The sequence below is a fragment of the Pollicipes pollicipes genome, unplaced genomic scaffold (genome assembly GCF_011947565.3).
Source record: "Pollicipes pollicipes isolate AB1234 unplaced genomic scaffold, Ppol_2.1 Scaffold_3447;HRSCAF=4054_pilon_pilon_pilon, whole genome shotgun sequence".
Taxonomy (NCBI): domain Eukaryota; kingdom Metazoa; phylum Arthropoda; class Thecostraca; order Pollicipedomorpha; family Pollicipedidae; genus Pollicipes; species Pollicipes pollicipes.
In genome coordinates this window covers 24,841,218-24,864,210 of record NW_023596297.1, presented here as the reverse complement: position 1 = coordinate 24,864,210, position 22,993 = coordinate 24,841,218, and the positions used below count along the sequence as shown (strand labels likewise).

Genomic DNA, 22,993 nt, shown 5'->3' with positions numbered 1-22,993 from the left:
GAACACGGTGCGTTTCCGTCAATGAAGTATTGATGCAAAGTATAAAAACTTCCAAGTTCAAAACTGAATCCGTACGCTCGCGACTGGCCACGCAGACAGCCGTTCCAGACAACAGCATTCTTTGCATTGCATGGAGGTATGTATTTCCGCTGAGAGGGCCACATCCCACAGCTGAGCATCATTGATACACCCAGACACGAGCGCGGCACCCGGACCCCGTGGCGCAAGGACCCAGACCCCGCCGCGCACGTGGCCTTAATCAGCTGGGACTGACGATCGCCCGCCGTCGTCGCACCCATGCGGCTAATAGTAATACTAGCATTGTCAAAGAACGGCCCGTCGGGCGAGCCAACCTATATGCACGCCACCCATCCATTGAAAGAGCCGCCGGCTATGTCCCCGAGAACACGTACTGTCATCCATATTCGACTGTATGGTTTGTCATTGTCAATGAGATCCGAATCCATGGGCTGTTTTGCTTACCTCAATTCTGCGACACGAAACAACAAGTCTACACCCGGAAGATTACGCACTGCATGCGATTACAGTCCAACACAGTCGGTCGCATGCACGGAAAGGCCTCCATGTCCAACCCTATTGTGGACACGGAGACTCCGGCAACCTAGGACCGGTGTCTCGCACACTCGTGAATACGCCCACAACATACCCAGTCTCAGCGCAGGACCTCCCAGTGACCCGAGCGTCCAGCCTTGCACCCCAGAGATCCACAAGCCGTGCGATTGCCGGTCCGCCAGAGCCGGCTTCACCCGTGAGCTCCCGAGACATGGACGTGGCCGCCTCGGCCGTGGACGTGGCCGCCTCAGCCGTGGACGTGGCCACCTCGGCCGTGGACGTGGCCGCCTCGGCCGTGGACGTGGCCGCCTCAGGCGCGGGCAGCGGGCGGGTCAGCAGGAGCGGCCACGACCCTTTGTACGCGGTGACAGGGCCGGCCGGGCGGCCGGCCTCAGTCGATCTCCTCTGCGTCGGTGGAGCGCGGCGTCGCCACGTACGGCACGCGGCGCCGGTAGAACAGCAGGTAGGCCTCCTGGGTGACGACGCGCTCTTCGGTGACCCGGCTGACGCGGCTGTCGTCGAACAGGCGCCAGTCTGTTGGCGCGGGAGCGGAACACGTCACACGGCTGCGGCCACCTCCTGCCCTGGTCCACCCCTCGCACCAGGTCAGGTTGCGGCACGCCAGTCGCTGCCATCTGTTATCTGGTAACACGAAATCAACCTGGTATCTGAGTCCAGTACAAGACAGGCTTGCTGCCATGTCGCAGTCTAATCAGCCAGCGATTTGAAATACATGCATTTGACGCAGCTTCCACCCAAAGCGTCTTTTATGTGTCACAAATCGTCCGTGCCACGAGAAATCACGCGGATCTTTACTATTTAGTCAAGGCAATGCTGGATCAGGTGAGATCACGTGACTAAGCAAACTACACGTCATTGGAACATATCAATGCTTTTTTCACCCATTCCTGTCCCGTTACGGATATCTCACGGTCCCATTGAAAAAGATGAAACCAATGTCCATTTGCAATGTTCAAATCACGTCTTATCATATCACCTTTACAACACCCGCCCGTATGCTTCCAGCTATATCGTGCAGAGCACATAACCCATGACCTCGGTTGTGCCGTCTGTGGGGCGGCGAAGCCGTCTACAGCAGCGGGTCACCTGTTGTGATCTTCATCAACGCTTGCGACTTTAATACAGAAACCGTCTACAGCAGCGGGTCACGTGTTGTCTTCTTCATCAACGCGTGCGATTTTAATACACAAGCTAAGACACATATCGAATGGCGTCTAGCTTCGACGACCTTCAGCGCCTTACAGACACAATAAGCCGGGAGGGATAGGTGCCACTACGCGAGCTGAGTAGACGCAAACGACCTTTTAGGAAATCCTGAGGCGAGGTTACTCCTTGCAATCTTCTGAGCCCGGCATTTCCCATGACCTATGACCGTGACCATGACCTAGAGCTAAGGTAGTCACGAACTTCAATGCGTATCAAGGTCGACGCCACCTGCCGCACTGACACGACACCACTCACCGTATTCGGACTCCTCAGGACGGAGGGGGTCCACGCAGCGCGCGAAGGCCGTGTAGTGACCGCCCAGTATACCGCCGTGGTGGTTGATGACGCCGTACAGGTCATAGACGGCGGGCCCGTCGTCCGGCTCCACCGTCAGGTACGGACTGAGATCCAGACCCCTGGCAAGACGCCGCTTATAAAGTGACAGAACTGAGCACGGACGACCATACCGACCAGGTGCACACTTCTGGGAGAGCGCCACATTATGGGCAGCTGGGCTACACGCGGGTGGTCATATGTTACTAAGTCACATGCTATTAGATGTGGACACAGTCCTGACTGTTGGCAAGGCACTGCACGATTGGTGAGAGGACTAAGCACAGACAGTCCCACCACGACTGGATACGGACTCAGGACACGTGCACTCCACTGATGTGTCACACACCCGCTAACAGAATTCAGACATTGCTGATGGTCACTGCGGCTGTGAAACGAACAGGCTCACCTCGTTGGGAAATGGACCATTTTGTCGATTTTGTCCCTGTAGATGAAGTCCTTGAACGAGAAGCGCTTGAGCTGCACTATGAGGTTGAGGGGTACGCGCCATAGACTCATCTGTTTCTCCGCTTCTCTGTGAGTCTTGCACCTGGATAACCGCGTTTGGTCATGCGTCAACAGACTAAAGGCCAACAAGCTGAGGCTGGCCAGAATATTTGGTAGCAGTGGCAATGCCAACATCAGTCTGAGCCGAAACACACCTGCAGGTGAGGCAGCAGCGCGGACTCACATCAGATGCGTGCCTGACGCTGGCTCGAGTTTCACAAGGATCTGAGTGTCAAATCTGATCCTCTGGACTAGAGAAGCAACTTTTCCACCCGCCAACTTGCCACTTTTGACCCGGCAAGACCCCACGGGCTTTCGTTCGGGTTGTGGGCCGGGCTTGGTGGACATGTATTGTTTTACAAGTACAATTCTAAACCAATCCAACGAAAATAGTGTCCTGCCATATGCGTAACAATGGTGAACAAATATTATCATTTTTTAACAAGAATGCTGGTGTCAGAAAACCCACAGCATGACTCGTTCACAGGTGTCACACCAGTAAACCAGGGTGCAGGAATTAAACCATTTTAGGCAAACGCCTCATCGAAAAAATCAACAATAACGACACAAATCCTCACACCCCGGCCTGATTTCACTGAGAATATAGCCAGTTAGGTCATTTATATAGGCACAGAAACATTCTGTTATTGTGAGGATGGGCCCCATATAAAATATTATCTAATTCGTACACAACATAAGTCAGAACCACAATCAGCGATTAATAAAATGGTCAACAACCTGTGTTACTTGTATCACCATAGCCCCTTTCACTGGTTAATGCAGCTCGCAGGTACATTAGTGGCCGAAATCTGAATGTTGGTAAGGTAAAGTGGTTTATCTTAACCTGTTTGTTCATACCTACAAGAACATCAACTATACGGCCACGACAGGGGGTTCTTACGTACGATATGTTTCACCCTCACTACGAGTGTGATTCATTTTCAACATAAATGTCTCATAAAATTTTGTTCTGTTTTGCTTCCGTTATCTCTTCTATATCTGCTTATGTACTCAACACCAATGAAGGATCTGATTTTCTTTCTTAAAATTAGGTCAAAACAGTGAAGTTAATGACGCATTTGAATGATGTGAGATAAGCGTATGTTATTTGTGCTCGTGTACAGTGTAAGTGCTCGTAGAGCATTTGTGTTATTTTGTGCTTGTGTAGCTGCGGAGAACTCCTACAATTCTTTACATCTACTTTTTGTCAGTGCAAAACCATCAGCTGATGCACGTAATTTTAGGAGACCTATCTGTTTTGTTTAGTAAAATCATGCGCAAGAGTGAGATGGCTGATACATTTTGGTATGGAGCCATCCCAAATTCTACCATCTTCGTTCCCACTTGTAGTAGGAAACGGACTTTATGTGCTTTTGAGGTTACTTATCTGATAATATGGAAATTCCACAGCCCACGTGCTTTTACCGACACTCTCTAAGCAACACCACTGGTAACATCCCGAGTTCTGAGTAGGTAACGTAGTTCATCTATTTTGCCGGAAAATTATGACCGGAAGACCCTGCACGTCATTGCCAGAAGCAATGAACAACATGATTTACCCATTACGCAGGCAAAAAATGTTGTGCATTGGATGAAACTAATAATATTTGTCATGCACATTTCACATCCAGGCCTAAAATGAAAAAAACAACAAAATACTGATCGCGCTTAATGCTAGCGAGTTAAGGCCGGGTCAGCACTGCAGCTTAGTGAGCTTTTACAGGCCACGTCCCCAGCTGACCAGGGACGGGCCGAGCTGCGGACTGCTGCTCTTATAACCTGCATCGCTGGCTAGGGCTATCAGCCCCATCGCTGAGACGCGTCGTGACAGGAGGAAATGCGACACCGCTCTCACACAGCAGCAGACGGAGCCTGACCTGGGACAGTACCAGGCCTCGCCCGGCGACAGCTGCTCCGGCTCCGTGAAGAGCTGCAGACACTGGTCGAGCGTGAAGTCAGCGCCGGGCTCGCCGCCGAGCGACGGCCCCGGCTCCGGGGCCGCGTCCAGCTCCTTGTCCTCCACCAGACAGCAGGGCCGCGAGCGGTGGTGCGTCTTCCAGTCCATCGCCACCATGCAGTTGCCGTGCAGATCCAGCGGCTGGTCATCTGCGGGCGGAGATACGGTCAGGGGCCGTCCGGGGTGTGCGGGCCGCGGTGCCGGCAGCGGAGGAGCTCAGTTTCCGCTCAGGGTATGGGCAGAGACGGCGACGAAGGAGCTGAGGTCCCGCTCAGGACACGGGCGGTGATGGAAGCGGAGGAGCTAAGGTCCTACTCAGGGCTCGGGCGGCAACGACAGCGGAGGAGCTGAGGTCCCGATCAGGACACGGGCGGTGACGTCAGCGGAGCTCAGGTCCCGCCCAGGACACGGATGGTGCCGGCAGCGCAGGAGCTGAGGTCCCGCTCAGGGCACGGGCGGTGCCGGCGGGCCCATGGCACAACCGTACAGCTCAGTCAGCCGATGACAAGACCTCGCGGTGGTATCGAACACGTCAGTCGGAGGGACTGCCGACTGACGAGGCCACTCAGGGGGAAATCGCACACTGAGCACAGACCGTGCACTGAGGAGTGCGCCGAGCAGCGGGGCTCGGCACACGCCGGGGCCACGGCCATGGGACGGGTCTGAGGCTCCTCACCGCAGTTCTGCAGCCGGGCGCCGTCCGCTGTGGTGATGCTCTGTCCCTGCTGGTTCACCGGCTTGATGAAGAACAGCTGCTTCTCCTCGCCCCCTGAGTTACAGAGCAGCGTTAGCCGCCGCTTACTCCAGCCCAAGACGCATGTCGTCATCCCAAGTACCAAGTACCACACAAATACCAAACAAGTGCCAAGTATGAAATGTATCCTGGAAAGATCCCAGCCGGAGTCGCTATCTGGTCACCTTATCCATAGACGCCATGTTCACCATCGCACAACGAGGCAGGATATGTTACATGTGCCGATGATCAGATCCGAATCGGGAATACGGCGTTTTGATTACTCTACCGTGACCGCCTACGACGCACCAACGCAGAATATTCACGAGCAGAGCCTTCCACAATTCAAACGCGAGTTGCTCAGTTACATCCTGCAGCGGCAGATCAATAACGGATAGCGGCGCCTATTTCAAATGACTTAAGCGAATGTGAGAGTGCGTTCCGCGTATGTGAGAGTGCGTTCCGCGCACGTGTGCCTGCGTGTGTACGTGTTTGCGCGAGCATCCCTGATCTATAGTGTTTCACTTCCATGACACGGGTTCCGTAATAGCCACGTTCTGAGTGGAGTGAGCTTATGACGTGTAATAAAAATAACAATAATCAAAAGTAACAAGAGCAAGAGTACCACACACGGGGCACTCCGACGCGGTTCGGCGTCACAGGCATCTATCTGTGGCGTCGCGGCGAGTCCCGCCCTTCAACCCGGACAGTGTCGGCCCTCTCAGTGCTGCCGTGGCCGAGCGGTGCGACCGGGCTCACCTGTCGCCGGCGGCGGTCCGTGCCGGTCGGCCGAGTCGCCGGATGCCGCCTCCTCCTCAGCCGGCACCTCCTCCGTGTCCGTGCACTGGCGACAGCGCGTGGCATATCACGCCACCAAACAGCACAGTCGCTGACCCGCTCTAACGCGCGCCGCTGGCCAGCAGTGTCGCCCGGTGGCGGAACCGACAGTCACTGACTGCCAGCCGTGCCAAGCCCAGCACCAGGCGTATTCCAAACCGAGCAAAAGACGCTGTGACACAAAAACAGCGGCCGACAACACTGGCGGATAAGCTGGCTGTGCCGTGGCTGCTGTGAGATCACATGCAGGGAAGCAGACCACGATTCGTCTGGCACTCAAGTACGAAAACGCAAGCGGTCGAGACGGCACAAGTGAGCAAACTAAACATGATGTGGTGAAAGGGAGGTATTCATCAACTAGCATTATTTGGTATGGCATTCCCTCAAGCCGACTGCACGGAGAATGCGTAACTCTAGGCCGCTCGCACCCACGACTTTCCGCTTACTATCAGGCACGGACGCCTACAACCTGAGCTGACCCGTCCGCTGCATATCCTCGACGGCGTCAGCGTCACGACGCCCTCGCATTAGACCGGAACGGCACAGAGCCGCCGAAGTCTGGCCAATCCAGCCCCCGCTCCGCCCCCTTCGAGCCGGAGTAGAACGCCGACAGGGACGCGCGCACGGGGCGAGGGGTGCCGGGCGTGGCTGAGTGAGGGCCGGTACCGCCGGCAGGGACGCGCGCTCGGGGCAAGGACTGCTGGAGGTGGCTGGATGAAGGCCGGTACCGCTGGCGGGAACGCGTGCTCGGGGCAAGGACTGCTGGACGTGGCTGGATGAAGGCCGGTACCGCCGGCAGGAACGCGCGCTCGGAGCAAGGACTGCTGGACATGGCTGGATGAAGGCCGGTGCCGCCGACAGGGACGCGCGCTCGGGGCAAGGACTGCTGGACGTGGCTGGATGAGGGACGGTACCGCCGGTAGGGACAAGCACTCGGGGTGAGGAGTGCCGGGCGTGGCCGGGTGAGGGCCGGTGCCGCCGGTAGGGACGCGCGCTCGGGGCGAGGAGTGCCGGGCGTGGCCGGGTGAGGGCCGGTGCCGCCGGTAGGGACGCGCGCTCGGGGCGAGGAGTGCCGGGCGTGGCCGGGTGAGGGCCGGTGCCGCCGGTAGGGACGCGCGCTCGGGGCGAGGAATGCCGAGCGTGGCCGGGTGAGGGCCGGTTGGCCGCTGACCTTGCCGCTGTCGGAGCTGGTGTTGGAGCTCAGAGAGTCGCGCCGCTCGCCCGACGAGCTCACCGGAACGCAGAACACGTTCACCGAGTGCCTGCCATCGGGGGAGAACCGCGGTGTGAGAAACTGCGGTTGAGCTGAACCAGCGGCCCGTCATAGGGGACACTGCGCGTGTGAGCGACGCTGAGACACTGCGGCTTTGGGCTGAACACGTGGTCTGTCATCGAGGGGACCGGCGTGAGACAACACTGCGGCTGGGCTGAACCAGCGGACGAGTGCGCCAAATGTCTCCACGACGAACTGGACACTGACAATAACCATCTGCATTCCATCAACTTCATGGTGCTGTGGGGAGCCCCCCTAATCAAACGCAAGGCTCACCGCTGATGAAAGCCTGGACCCCCGGCGAGGCGTGTGATTGAGACCCCCGCGCGCTGCACCGTTCACCGACAGGACGCGTACCCCCCTGGAGAAGGCCTGCATGTGGTGCGACAGACGCGCGTAGGTGGCCGCCGAGCGCGCAGGCGACCAGGAACGACAGCAGACGGGCTCCCGGCGCCAGTCCGCGTGCATCAGCTCCCTGTGGATGGGTCAGTGGTCGCGCTGGCACGCTCGTCACAGTAGCCGCGTGCGCATGCAGGCGTGGCATCGTGCTGCAGCAGCTTCTCGGCCGCGTCCGGCTCCTTGCGGCAGCTGGAGCAGACGCGGGCCGGGCTGGGGCACAGCAGCCGCTGCCGGGAGAGCCGCCGGCGTCACGCAACGAGCGGGCGGCAGGAGACAGGCGACACCGCAGCAGCCGCTGCACGGAGGACACGGCACGTTACGGTGCCTGCTGCCGCAGGCTACATCACACCCAGAGCGGGCGCGGACCGGGCCGCCGAGAAAGCATCATACGTTTTGGTAGATCCTTGCACAGTCACACTGGTGCCAATGACCCGCACAGTGCATGACTGCACAAGACTTAGGCCATGTGAGGTCGTTCCAAGCACAGTAATGCTCAGTGAGTACTATATTTGTCCGAGCGTCCCAATGTAAGAGGAAGGGCGACGCGCTGGCTGCAAAACACATGCCATTACTGCGTGTTACGTCCACTACCATGGCTTCATCACAATTTAGGCGCTTGGTCCTCACTGAAACACGAAGCCGCCCAACCCAGCATGGCGTCTCAAAACTTACAAAACGCACCACAAGTTTCACGACGACAAAGACCGTTCAGCAAGCTGTGCATCAGCATCCTGCCCTGTTGCACAGCGGTACACGACACGCAGACTGCTCAGCATAACTTGCACGCAGCGGCAGCCGGCGTACCGAGCCAGCGGCGTACCTGGATGACGTCACTGGCCCAGCCTAACCCGTACCTGGATGACGAGCAGCTCGACGACAGGCTCTCCCACGTCGGCCGGGTCGAGCTGCTGGAAGGCTAGCATGTGCGATGTGCGGCTGATGGAGCTGATGCCGGCGCCGCGCGAGTACACCTTGAGCACCTGCCGCCGGGGGAGGGGGGGGGGGGGGGGGGCGTCACGGGCCAGCAGACACCGCCGGGGCATCGGCGTTGGTGGCAGGAGACCGGCCCGCCCGCGGCTGGACGCTGCGTGCGCTCGGGCATGGCGGCGATGCAGCCGCACCGGGACCGGGACACAAGAGAAGGCGCGTGATACCGCAGAGTACTGCCGGCCGGCCAAGGCGGGCCCAGTTAGGCTCAGACAGGGCAGGCAGCGCGGGTCCGTCGCACCCTCGAAATGAACGTCGGACCGCTATGACGCCCGCAGCCGCAAGGGGATCGATGCCGCAGTCTATCACGCCATCCTCTGGGGCTGGGCCCTCGGCCTGCGGTGACCGGACGGGGGCCCCTCATCCATCACAAAGACCGCGGGCCACGGATCGAGCCCGGCGCTCCAGACGGTCACGACACCCGGCCTACGCTACTATATCATCGACTCTCTGCAGGCGACGGGCAGCTGCACCGCTCTTTCCTGGCCGGGGCAGCAGCCCGCACTCGCAGTACGCGGTGGCGGCGCCCGACACACACCTTGTGTCTGCGCTCCTCGATCAGCTTGATGAACTTGGACGACACGCCCGCCTTCTCCGAGAGCTTCTCCATGATCTCGTCCGCCTGGCCATCAGCCGTGACGTACAGGTTGTACTGGAACAGGCCGACACATTTATCAGTCGGGTACAAGAAACAACCACCGGTTGAAGAAGACACATGGGACGCCATGCTGAACTGAGATGGTCTGCCCCGCAGCGTCACCTGTCCATTCGTCCCAGGCCTGGTCTCGAGGCAGCTGCCGAGCCCTACAAACGGCAGCCGGCAGACTGATAATACTAATCGGGGCTTTGGGCTGTGCCGACACCTACGCTCGTTCAGGGTGCAGCGTGCAGAGTTAGACGGCGGAGTGAATCGGCCGTAAGCGACCGCGACCTCTGGCCGCCACTGACCGCCACCTCTGGCCGCCACTGACCGCCACCTCTGGCCGCCACTGACTGTGACCTCTGGCCGCCACTGACCGCGACCTCTGGCCGCCACTGACTGCGACCTCTGACCCCACTGACCGCGACCTCTGGCCGCCACCGAACGTCACCTCTGGCCACCACTGACCGCGACCTCTGGCCGCCACTGACCACGACCTCTGGCCGCCACTGACCGTGACTGGCCGGACGGTGGGGTCGGCGCGGAAGAAGGTCACCGCCACCGGCCGCTTCTTCTTCGGCAGCGGGATGGAGAGGTACAAGAACGGGTCGAACGTCACGGACACCTGAAACGGGATCCCGAGCGTTAGCTGGCGAATAGTTTAGGCCCGCGTCACGAGGTGGCGCGTCGGTCGACAGCGGCCGCGACACATAACACGCCAAGCGCCCAGTCCCCAATGGTCCCGAATCTCACTGCAAACAATGTCAGTCACTTACAGTCTGGTGGTAATTCAATCCTACTGACGACCAGCCGCCAGCGGAGGCACGTCCCATTACGCAAGATAAGGGCGGCCATTCGCCGGCTGGCGGTGATGCACTTGATCAGGCGTGGCACGGCTCCGGCAACACGATCGGGGTCGGGGTGATCAGAGGCGCGCAGAGGCGGAGCGACCCAGACTATCACCCTGGTGGTCGATGGGGCTCGGAACATACACCGAGCGCCCGCTCATTGGACGCCGTCCGCATTGCCGTACAGCTGTGGTCCTTGATGCGCTACCGAACCCATAGAGGACCAGCCCGGCCTGGCGGCGGCCGCGGCCCCCGAGCACGCCGCACCTTGCCGCAGTCCGGGCAGACCAGCTTCGACTTGTACTGTCCCTGGAAGAGGTCCACGATGGCCGAGTCGTCGCGCAGCCGGTAGCGGTGCCAGGACTCGCGCGCCACCTCGGCGTCCGGCCGGTCGCCGGCCTCCTCCGTCTGCGTGTACGGCTTCACCCGCACTCGGTTCAGATCCTGCCGAGCGACCGGCGTCTCCGGTCAGCCGTGTGTGCCTCTCAACACAAGCCAAAACCACACCAGTCCACTGTCTCGCGCTTACCTGTCAAGTCACAACAGCGTGAGTCAATCAGCGCAGCGCCAAGGTTCGCATGCGCTTCAGTCTAAACATCCAAGGGTTATTCTGGGTGTTGTTGATGAACGTCCAGCGGCTGGCGTTGTCACCTCGTGCAGGCCGTCGAGCAGGAAGGCCATGAACTCCTGCGCGTCGTGCTGCGCGAAGCCGGTGAACTGCGTCGCCTTCTTGGCGACCAGTGACTTGAGCTGGTGCGGATTGTGCGAGCGGTGCTGGCCGGACCAGAGCACGCGCAGCAGCACGGCGAAAGACAGCGCCAGCTGCCCGCTCATGCCCAGCGGGTTGTCCCGGTTGATGTCCGACTGGAACACGGATTCTGCCGGACGGCGGTGTCAGGACTGGAGTCTCATCACAATGTCTGGCGGGTGGCGGTGTCAAGAATGGAGCCCAGTCACAGTGCCTGCCAGAGGACTTGAGTCCAGTCACAGCCGGCGTGCTCCGAGTGTATGTGTAGCCTCGACTGGGCGTGGCCGGTGATCTGACGTATGACTAGACGGCTCACAAACACTCCAGGGAATTCTCTCGCCTCGAAACTTAGTCAGCCCAAGCCCAGAACGGTCTGGGTCACAGACGACTATCACACTTACCAGACTGTGTCGCTTTATGACACAAACAGCCCCATGGGGTCCTGATCACTGGGGATCATCACTCCAGCAAGCTGCTAAAAAAGCACGCTAGTACTGTCAAGGTTATCACATACCGCCCGCATCGAAAGCAAGCTATGAAAATGCAGGGATAGCTAAGTCGGTTAGGAAACAAAAGGCCGCGGACGGAGCCAAACGCCGGCCGTGCCCCGGTTCTGACCTGCGAAGTAGTCCCTGAGCTCGCGGGTATTGGCCAGGCATTGGATGACCGAATTGAGGAAGCAGGTGTTGCCGATGTTGTCGAGCCCGGTCATGCCCAGCTCGAGGGGGGCCGCTGGCGGCGGCGGCGGCGGTGGCGGCAGAGCCAGCGGCAGCGGCAGCGGTGACGGAGCGCGAGCCGGCTGGCAGCGTGACACATGCGTCAGGTGGCAGCGCGGGTCGCCGCTCGCGCCACACCGCACACGCAGCCAACACACGGCTGAGAGGCGGCGCTGCGAACGGCAATAATATACAGGCTACCACTTTGTACGCAGCGCATTGGGGATCATCACTCCAGCAAGCTGCTACAAAAAGCATGCTAGTACTGCCAAGGTTCTCACATGCGGCTGTTCCTCAACATTATCGCGTCGACACCCCGACCGAGGAGTAGCCAATCACGGGCCAACGAGACAGGCGTGGCCGATCGGCGGGCCGGCAGTGGTACCCCACCTTGACGCGGGTGTCGGGCTGGTCGCCTCCGGCGGCGGGGTCGGACGGCGGCGGCGAGCAGCCGGCGCCGGCCGCACCAGCCGCCGTCTCGCTGCGGCGGAGGGCGTTCCACCTGCCGGGCGCGGCCTTGGCCAGCCGGAGCTCGAGCGCCGAGCCGGTGACCGAGTGGCCGCACTGATCAGGCCGCACGGAGCCGTTCAGCGCCACCGTCCAGCGGAACAGGAAGCACTCGTCTAGTCCGCCGCGCGCCGCCAGGAACCGGGCGTCGCTGCCGGGTCACAGCGCCGGCGGTCACGGATCGCGGTCATCTGAGCCGGCCCGGCACAGCAGCACCCGGCTGGGGCAGCTGCACTGGCAGACCGGCACGGGTCTGCTCGGGGGTGACCACCGGCACGTGTCCAGCCCGGCACGTTCTCCGTGAACAACAACTCACCTTGCTCTTGTTCAGAGCTCACAGGTACTTGCACAGGTCTAATGAACATTAACAGACACTACCGTGCCAGTTCAGGTCATGTTATACATGTAGGCAGCCTGCTGTCAGTCTAGTTCTGGAAAGTTCAGTTGGGGAAATCTGTCCTGGGAACGTAAGTGCACAAAATGCAAAACGGCACACCCAGAACGGTGGACTGGTTTAGGCATATCCCCGCCACATGGCTTGCAGGGTGAAAGAACAAGCCGGCTGCTGCTTCATTATATCATTTGATTATTTTTGCTGGACCTGGCTTAGAACATTTCATCAGTCTTTACCATTCTGACAGCATACTGAAGCCAGGATGTCATTCACGGATTCAGAGACGTCCAGGCTCGCACCCCGGACACGTTTACAGGGAAGCAGCTGACGGGCAATGGTTACCTTAGTGGATGGCAGCGCAGCCATTTCTGTTGGTGATTCGCACATTGCGGCCGATAGCACGCAGCTTTTAGCGACTCTGTCTACAAAGCAGCCATGAGCCTGTGGCAGGCCTAAGCTGTTTAACCGCATGCCAGTCCGAGCACCGGACAGCCTGCCTACGTGCGTTAGGAGGGCCGCAGCAGGCTCAATTATTGCAGCACTGGATAGGATACCACGCTGCATTACAGACCAGCGGTTTTTTAAGCCTGTTCATCATTTCGCTCCCAATCTTCTGTATCCACCTATTGCAGGGCCGTTCAGTAGTTGAGCTTGTTTGAGAAAGCACTGTGTTTCTACCCTCGCGTTCGCTTGGTCACTTTCGGCAAGCCAGCAGCCTACCTCTCTGGTTTGTAAGGTCCAACTGCAAAACACCATCACCTTGTTTTTTATTTTTGCAATTCCATGGGATTTGTTATACAACAGAGCATGAGAGGGTGGGAAATATAGTTTGCTGTATGCTTGTGCAGCCCATTTTAAGTAATAGAGCCCACAATAATCAGTGAGTGTGAAGAGGGTATGGAGGGGGGGGGGGGGGGGGGGCAGCATTGGTTCTCAACAGGATAAAGATCCCTGATGTGTCAAATTAAGCATAATTGAGTGGACAATTTTAACTGACAATGTTGAGCTGCACATTAGCATAGTATAGCACAATGCCATAGATACTTAGCTTATATTGATCTGAGTGCAAATAACATTACTTTGGAGTACAGCCATTCTTTTAGTTGCAAGCCCAAGTCAAAATAAAATGGTGCTATCTTCACCATGCACTGGCAGTAACTGCCACAATACTCAGCAACTCAGATGGTGTGTATATCAATATTTTTCTGTCTCATTGCACCCCCACTAAGCTTTATCTTTTGCTGCTCCTTCCCTCACTCAAGTTCGGCCAATCAACATCAAACTAGATGGTGGTGGTCAATGATAATGGAAGCTGGAACATGGTAGTCAACCCAGCATTGAGGTACTTCAGGCTTGGCAAGTGGACTGGCAGGTCCGATGCCAGGATTGGTGGTCAAATGACTATGGATAAACAGCTGCCAAAACATGCAGGGGGAGGCTGTTGTAGACCTGGAAGTCTAGTGGCAGAATTAATATCTATAGCCCGCACATCACACTGGATCCATTCTGGAGTGCCACAGAACCTGTTTTTCGCACACACTCATTATTCCTTCACTGAATGTGCCATGAGGGAATAATGATTCTGATTGCCAGGGGCCAATACAGCATCTGCCTGGCATCTGCACATAAAAGAACCACTGCAAACACAGAGTGTATTGTTCTGCCATCTGCTGGAAGGGTCGCAATGCTCTGCACTCTGATAAGCCTCCTCCCAGCCAAAAAGTGACTCATCATGACTAGGTAGCATGAAACCATATTACATGCATAGCCATAATACAAAATGAGTTACAAAGCTGCATGACTTGTACATAGCATGACCCTCTTTGACACAAATTGTACACTCCAGATCAAAAGTCCACCACATCAGCTTATCATGTTACCTATACAGTGTCAGAGAATGGTACAGTCACTTCAGTTGAAGGTGAAAATACAAAGGAAGCCATGATTTGTGGTTAACTCACATCTCACAGATGATCACATACATGCCTACAAATCATTTGTGCACCTGACCACTAAAGCCAGGGTACTGAGACAACACTGTGTCAATCACTTGCCAATTTCACCACTGCTTCACAGAAATGCAGCATGAAAAGAGTACACTTCAACAGGTATCATGGTCTGCCAGTGTTGGCATACATAGATTCAATGTAATCAACTGCTGCATTTTGTTTCTTCATCCTTTTGAAGTTCAGCACCATCACCACTACTCTCTGCATCACTGTCAGTCTCACTGCTGCTGCCATCAGAAGTACTGTCATCACTGTCATCATCACTGCTATCATCACTATCAAGAGTGAGACCATGCAAAGTGTCTGTGATGTCTTTGCCAGACATCTGCCCTTCCTGCAGGACCATGTTGGCCGCAGCTTCAAGCTCATCCAGATCAAGGTTGACATCACACTTGTCCAGACTGAGGCTTTTCAAAGCATCACTAAGGCCAGCAATGACAGCCTCATCAACATGCTGAATCCAGACACACATGTCATCCACATATAGCTGATTCAGGATGTAGCGTGGATCACTTTCCAACAGCATGCGTCGTACATCCAGCAAGGCCTTCAGCAGGTGTTTCCTACCTCTCGAGAACAGCCACCTTGTGTCATCCAATACCAAGGATGACAGCCTCCAATTTCTGAACAGTGGGTAGCAGAGACTTCTTCTCATGCAAGTGACCACTGTATCTTTCAAATTGGAATGCCTTTCAAGCCAGGAGAGGCTCGAGCTCAGCTTGGCAATGCACCAGCCGGACTCCACACTGCTTTCCCCACCAGTGGCTCTCTTATCATAGCAATATGCAAACAGGACATCCACCAGAGTCAGGCCAGCCTCTCGCAGGTCACATGCATTCATGGTAAATGACTGTGGCTTGAGTTTTATCATGTCATCCTTCTGCTCTTGTGTCAGACCGTCAGTTCCAAGCACTTCTGCAGGTGTAAGCTGAATCAAATGACCCATAGTCTCTTCTTCCTCCATAGTATCTGCTAGATAATGATCATCATTGAAGTCATTACTTTCCTGAGACTTTCTCTCGGATGACCTTTCCAATGCACTTTTACTGTCTGGATCTTGAACATCAATGACTTCACCTAGCTCAGACTGAAGCCTGGTAAAGACACCAATATGCTGATTTGCAAACCCATACCTGGATCCAATGCACACTTCATCATTAGATGGCATCTCCTGAGTGACAAACCAGTCAATCTCAGACCCTACATCATCATGGCTCTCAAAGCCAGCTTCATCACCCAGTTCTTCAATAGTTTTGCTGACATTCCTGACACCTCCTGGAGTAAGCAATGCTGTGAGCATGTCCAGGTTCTTAAATGTCTCTCCTCTGGTCACTTTGGGAGCATGGACAATGAATCCCTTCTTGTCAGGATCAAACTTGGCTGATGCTTTGTCATTTTCAACAATGCATCCAGAAAAATGCAATCGTAGGTAATATGGAGCGGAATGGAAGGTAAACAAATTCCCCTCCATGAAGACCTCCGTCTCCTTGACGTGCGCAAAAGGCGCTTCTACTTCAATAACAACATGCTCATCGTCTTGAGTGATGGAAAACCGAGGTGTCAGCATCGTAACACCATAGGTGTGTTTCGCAACTAGATGACAATGCCGCGCGGAGCACCCGAGTACTCAACACAGTACACCACACCACCACGCCGCCCAGCCTTTCCTCCAAGCACCCCAGCCGGAACAATGGAACGCCTTCAGCGGCGCCAGTGCTGTCTCACTGAAGCCCACACCACGCGTCACTTCTGCGCAGTAGATGTCGCAATTAATGTTAAGAACGGGCCGGCAAATTAGAAAGGTCGCTCATATCACCCCCCAAGGTACTCCAATCACCCTCTGGGGCTTTTAACCGTAAACGGCTGCGGCGTGACCAGCGCCTGAAATTTGGGTATTCTCCACGAACATAAATAGGACAATATAAACAAACTCGTTACACGTGCACATGTCAATGATGGAAATGAGCCCGTCCCAAAATCTCGGCAACGCCGCGTGCCAAACCCACGACAACTAAACGAGGGATGCCGCTTGCGGATTCTAGCCGGATCTATTCAATGATGATGATAAATCATATTAAACTGTTCCTTTCAATGTAATCGGTGCCCCGGTCCGTTGTTGTTGACCAGCATACGTTTAACCCATATACAGTCTACCGACGACACTTCCGCGCTCGGACGCCCAACTCCGAGCGTCGCGCTCAAAACAACCGTCTCCCTGGCGGGGCTGATAGCCGGAGAAAAGAGAGAACGGAGCATAGCGTCGAGAACTAGCTCATCACGCGATGATTCAGCTTTCTGGATTGCACGCTAAAACTGATGCGAAAATACGTGACGCCGCACTAACATATCACGTCAAACACCATCCTAAATACACCCAAGCACAATCCACACAAATGAGCTTACCTCATGACATATGATGCGTACATCTTTATCTTCAACATAGGACATTCCATTTAAAGGGATGCTCCAAATTTGAACACATGGAGGCAAGCATCACACCTGATGAAGTAAGTTCACTTATAACTATCGGCATACTTTTACGTGGAAAAGCTCATCTAGAAAACAAAATTTATCTGTTTGGTAAATATGCCACTCAACACACCGTTGTTTTCATTACGTTATCGTGCCTTGCGAAGCAATAATTGAAAGCCAAGTGACAGCCGTTACATCTGGAAACCATGCCCACAAGCGCCAGATATGAACGAATTAACCACTATATGTTTCTTGGTCTTGATCGCCGCATGACCAATGGGATGGATAAATTTAAATGGCATTATTACTGAGTCATGGATGCCTGGGTGACCCTGCAATAGTCTCCCCGAAAAAGTCTGCACATATTCGCGGGCGTGTAGCTCACAACCTAGAAGGGTTTAGTTCTTCAGAACGACAGGGCTGTGAACTGCACCGAATGATCTTCAAGATGGCAATTTCAGTTCAAAACCTCATACTACTGAAAACGAGCCCTTTGAAAATGCACCGTAATCGACTACGTGAATGCAAGCAAAAAATACAATATCGCTGACAAGCATACAAAAAACGAAAGAAGGGCGTCAACACAAGCACATAACGACATTAGGGTTTTGTAAGCGCACCTCGATTAACACGCTACCTTACCGAAAGTTACAGCATTACAAGTCAGCCCATCCGCTACGGTAGTAAGCCCAAACAGCTAGTCTGGCAGCGACTTTGACGGTGACCAAACGTTACATTACGTTTCCAACGATGACGTATTGAGGAGCACATTTACTTTAATAGTGAAATGTTCTGTCTAGAGTTGTCTTTCGCATTTGCATGCCATCAGTTCAAAGTGAGCTTATTTCATCAATGATTCCTGCCTCAATACCTTCTTATGCATCTTCAACCTTCGATAGATAAAACATTCACCTCCGCGAGACAGAAGTCACATACTTCAGTTAAAAACGTCAATAAAGAAAAAGTAGATTGGGAACAAGGAGAGTACCTTAACCCCCCCCCCCCCCCGCCCCCCGTCCTGGACAAACTCCTGCACCCCTGATTGGGATCGCTGCTGGCGCCAGGGGGAGGGGCAGGCCCAGGGGCGTCACCAGTGGAAGAAAGACCGTCATCAGTGCGGGAGAGGGCGTCACCAGTGCAGGAGAGGGCGTCATCAGTGGGGGAGGGGCGCCATCAGTGGGGGAAGGAGCATTTTCAGTGGCGGAAGGGCGTCATCAGTGGGGAAAGACCATCAGTGGGGGAGGGAGAGTCAGTCATCAGTGAGGATGGAGCGTGATCAGCGGGGAGGGGAGGTCTCAGCCGGAGAGGGTGCGTCACCAATGGAGGAGGGGCGAAAGGGCTTGTGCGTTATGATACGTCAGCGCATGCCTAGTGTGACCTCTCTCCTCCATTAGTTATCTTGTCGGCAATAATAAGTGAAAATTGTTGACGTGCCAACCGCAGACTGAAGCAATATTAACTTTCTTTAGTTACAAAAGTTGCGCTGCTTGCCACATTCTGTGGCTATGTCACGTCACGCAATCAACATTCATGAAAACACACACACAAGATGCACAAAGAAAACGAAGCAACGGAAATGAAATTATTCAACTGTCAACTGTTGAAAGCAAGGCAAACAATTTATAACTCTCACTATTTTGGCCGTTTCCATCAAAGATAGAGTCCATCAGACCACCCAAACATCCAGACACTGTGACCACTCCAACAATACCCGCATTGCCCACAAAGTACTTGAGACGGACAAGTCCTCATTCAATCATTGAAAGACTCAGCAATGGCGTAGGAACAAGCAGATCAGACGTTTTACAACTGAGTCAGGGCAAGCCATGCAGTTCTAATCCCGAGGGAAAATCAAGTCAGTGCACAATACCTGGTGCCGAAGACGACGCTGAAGCAGTCCGGTTCGTACGTGACGGATATCGTTTCGTTCTTGATTTGCTTCACATAGATGGAGACGCGCACCTCCGAGTCCGTCTCGAACATGCTGTACTTGAGATTGTCCAGCAGCACCGGCTCGACGGAGGGCGTTGGCGGGAGCTCCAGGCCGGGTCCTGGGCCGCCGTTCACCGTCGCACTCGCGTCCGACTCAGCGGCCCCCGTCCCAAGCACCTTTTCAACGTTACTCATGTCTTTCATCTGCTTAGTGGTCGGCAGCGTCTTGACTCGAGGTATCTTGATGGGCTGCGAAAAATATGCAGGGCTCAAAGCCGGTACCAGTGATTCGTTGGAAAGCCTATTCGTATCATCTAAGGACACTTGAGCCAACTGCGAGATTTATACACCTTTCACATGACAAATTGCCTTAGTCACCTCCATAATACATGCTTTATCGCCACTGGCGGCAGACGGGTTTTGGTGCGACACCTACAATAGCGATGGTACGACTCGGACCGGGACTAGGGGAACCTATACCGCATTCACTTATGCCGCTTCGCGCAGTTCACTGTGGTTGACGCGGCCGGCCAGACGCTTGCACATTCTGTACGTATGTTAAAAGCAGTTCCCGGCGAGACAACTAACCCCGCTCATGACAACCACAAAAGCGCTCGAGGGGTCAGCCTGAGACGCCCAGTGCACCCACCTCCAGGCAGCCCCACTTGACCTTGGGGTCGAGCTTGAGCAGGCGCAGCAGCACCTTGCCGCCCTTGTACTGGAAGTCGGAGCCGTCTGGCAGCACAGTGGCGAAGAGCCGGCTGCTCCAGCGGCGGCCGTCCGGCAGCGTCACCTGCACGCGCTGCTCGCTGCAGGTGAAGCGCACGCGACCAGCGCCTCCGACCAGCGGGCCCGTGAAGAGCGTGACGCGCACCTCGCTGTCGCCGTCCCGCCACTCGTGCGTCACCGCCTCTGTCAGGAACAGCGCCGCCGGTCAACGGCGTCCGGCATGACGGCAACGCATACGTCAGTGTTGGCGAGAGTGACACATGCAGAAGGGACGGAGACGGCCGGGCACAGTCTGTCGGATGATGACGAATGTAGAAACGGAAGACGATCGAGCAGCCACAATCCCGCCGAAGACAGCCAGCGCTGCAGCTAACAGTCATCCTGGACACAGGGGAGCTGCCGGCAGCAGTCAGCAGCGGACACAGCCATCCATCTTCCAGCTGTTGGTCAGTACTCAACAACAACTCACGAAAAAGTTTAACTGAAAGACACGGCAGAACTTTCCCAGCAGGAACAAACGCAGGGCTCCGACGACTGCACTTCACACCTATCTTGCTTCTGTCGTCTTGCCGGCCGAGGGAAAACATGTTTTGGGAGACAAAAGCACTCATACAGCAAGGTGCGTGTGCTGGTAATCATACACGGCCTGTGAAATCGCTCACCTGGCACTGGGCAACCACGGCGACCGTCCTCACGATTCTACATTTGCCCTCCCAGGGGCCGAACATCAAGATGTCACGAGCACGGGACAATCACACTACCGGGCACAGGTCAGCTTCCAAGAATAACGTCACGTATTTCGATGGCTGCTCACCAATCCACTGCTGAAGTTAAATGAGCGATACACACCAAAGCGCCTGCAGCTATCAGGTGTGATGCACCACTGCGCCGTCGGCCACAGACATCGCACAGGTGCGCGTCTGCTCAATCCCGGGTCTGCTGTCGATCAGCTATGCTGCCGAGTGGGCCGTACTTTTGCTGGGAGATGCCGGAGCCTCTTCGCGAGAGTCGCCCCTCGGAGAGTCATCTTTGCCAGGGCTGTTGGTATTCTTCTTTTTCTTTGTTTTGGTTGCCACAGGCATTTTCTCCGCGAGATGTTGCACGTTCTGCGAAGTGAATACATAGCATATGTGCTTTGCAATGTGTCGAGTGTATACATCAACGACAACTCAGGCTTTCTTCCCTTGCACAAACAAGAAAAAAGGTGGATACAATACACCGCCATCTGGAACTAGACAATGTCACGTAACTAACAGCAGCCTTGTTACCAAATAGCAGCTTCTGACACATGAGGCCAAAGCTCAGAAAAATATGCCGAAACAACTAATAGCAAAATATAAAATGACAATGGCAAGAATCATCTACAAGTGCTTTCGCACTGAAGCATTTCCACAAGGGAGTAAAGTTTCGCAAAGTAAGTTGAGGGGGGAGGGACTGAACAGGAAAAAATAGCCAAACATTGCCCACAACAAGGTAGCAAAGGTTTTTTCAAGTATTTTGATCACTTCCTTCTCAAAACTGGGAATGGAGTACCCCACTGAATATGAAGCCGCGCCCCTGCTTCCACGACAAGATCACACACACTCCCACAGTCTAAGGCAGTGACGAGAAATCCTGAAGGTCAAAACATTGGAAATCTAATCATGATGAGCCTACGGAGTAAATGATTCACCAAGCATCATGCCTATAACACGTCACTTTTCGTACACTGAACTATTTCATTACCTCGCATCTCTGATTCAGCCGGCAAATACTGATGCTATGGTTTAGCATTCATGTTCGGTAATCGTTTGAGTTATACAACTTTGCAAACATCTAGCGAAGACTGACGGCTCTGGGCGCCTATACTTGCTCCGTACACTATCCACAACTTGGGGACGCCAACGCTGTGCCATTGGGCTTTACGACGCACTCAGCTGCTGAGACTACATGGCGTCCCTGCCTGTCACCATGGCGGGAAGGGAGGGAGGGGGGGGGGGGGCAGCGCAGATAATCGAATCCCGTGCCTCTGGCTCCCCAGACGCGCAGCTTAACCACTATACTATCGGTGCCCTTAGCCAACACCGCAAATTTGTGTTATTTGGCAGAAGTTCCATCAATAGACCATAAGAGAGGTATTACAACCATCGCATCATGATATGGTTTAAGATATCACGGAAGCATGTGAAAACCGTGACATGTCGCGATTTGTTTTACTTCCCACCAGCCCAAACTGTCCTTTCAACATCGCATGTCTGCCATCGCTGAAACCACGTACTACACAGGCCTATTTGCCAACGTAATTAGTTGATCATCAGTAACCTAATGCCCCATCTACGTAATGTCCCGAATACGTCACGAACTATAAGTGGCATCAGGATGTGGAACGTGGTCCCCTTCAAGCCGCGTCACTGCTTTGGACGATAGAGACTCATTGTTGCAAGATATGTTTTACTGACGCAGTTTTGAGGTCACTGGCTTTCCGCGCCCTTGATTGATCCAGCCGAGTCTAACAAGGGACTGAATTTGAATGACAAAAAAAAGAACTAGTAAGGACATCAATTTGTCAACCCTGATAGCCCAGTTGGTCAAAGCCCCCGTAATCCGATTTGCCAACTCATGGCGGCGTGGGTTTGAGTCTCTTCAGGCGCCCGCTATATGCCCTTGACTGGGTTGGCCTGCGACAGGTGGCAGCGGCCGAGCTGTTGGTCAAGTGATACCAGAGGGCAGGACGGACCGTGCTGAGCATAAAGGATGGCACGTCAAACTTTCGCCACAAAATTGTGCCGCTGACCTGGAATTTCATGATCAAATGTTGGAGTACGACCTCACGCAGCAAGCACTGACGTGGACTCAGGTCTAAAACATACGTTTGGTTAAGATGTCCGAAACAAATGCTTAAAAAAAAAACTGTGAGTGGACTAAACACCGCTGAAACGAGCACTCAGCCGATTCAGTCTTGCTTAATGCTGGTTATGTTGAACATGTTGGGCGCACGGACCCCATGGAACTTCATGTCTAGGCATTTTAACTTCCTAAACTCTTCTTCTGACAATAGCCGATCTCCAGCCTACCAGAAGGTCCTGGCTGGACGGCGGCATCGAGAAATCATTGGGATATATCATGAAAATACCCGACATTTCTAGCAGTGCTCATGGCTAAAAGCGATGCCAAGCTCGTGGTCTGGTCAGGT

General features: G+C 54.9%; 2 protein-coding genes across 2 annotated transcripts; both read right to left on the bottom strand.

The window, feature by feature from the left end:
• Positions 1 to 595: 595 nt before the first annotated feature.
• LOC119092335 (ubiquitin carboxyl-terminal hydrolase 19) lies at positions 596 to 21,553 on the bottom strand. The gene is made up of 17 exons (XM_037215300.1): positions 21,547 to 21,553; positions 19,742 to 20,004; positions 19,031 to 19,341; positions 11,681 to 11,847; positions 10,966 to 11,192; positions 10,582 to 10,758; positions 9,981 to 10,091; positions 9,365 to 9,478; positions 8,694 to 8,819; positions 8,025 to 8,066; positions 7,339 to 7,461; positions 6,090 to 6,174; positions 5,274 to 5,366; positions 4,518 to 4,746; positions 2,543 to 2,683; positions 2,056 to 2,216; positions 596 to 1,107 (listed from the first exon to the last, which is right to left on the bottom strand). The coding sequence occupies exons 1-17, from the start codon at positions 21,551 to 21,553 to the stop codon at positions 965 to 967; spliced, it is 2,520 nt and encodes an 839-aa protein (XP_037071195.1). The 3' UTR covers positions 596 to 964.
• Positions 14,318 to 16,361, bottom strand: LOC119092001 (protein SHQ1 homolog). The gene has a single exon (XM_037214953.1). It carries the CDS (start codon positions 16,253 to 16,255, stop codon positions 14,831 to 14,833), a length of 1,425 nt encoding a protein of 474 aa, XP_037070848.1. The 5' UTR covers positions 16,256 to 16,361; the 3' UTR covers positions 14,318 to 14,830.
• Positions 21,554 to 22,993: the final 1,440 nt, after the last annotated feature.

Bases quoted from the DNA above. Each gene is read 5' to 3' on its own strand.
- LOC119092001 (XM_037214953.1), bottom strand. From the start codon at position 16,255: ATGCTGACACCTCGGTTTTCCATCACTCAAGACGATGAGCATGTTGTT.
- LOC119092335 (XM_037215300.1), bottom strand. The intron at 8,820-9,364 runs GTGTGTGTCGGG...CCCCGGCGGCAG, and splicing joins TCGAGGAGCGCAGACACAAG to GTGCTCAAGGTGTACTCGCG. The intron at 7,462-8,024 runs CGCAAGGAGCCG...GCTCAACCGCAG, and splicing joins CCCGCGTCTGCTCCAGCTGC to TTTCTCACACCGCGGTTCTC.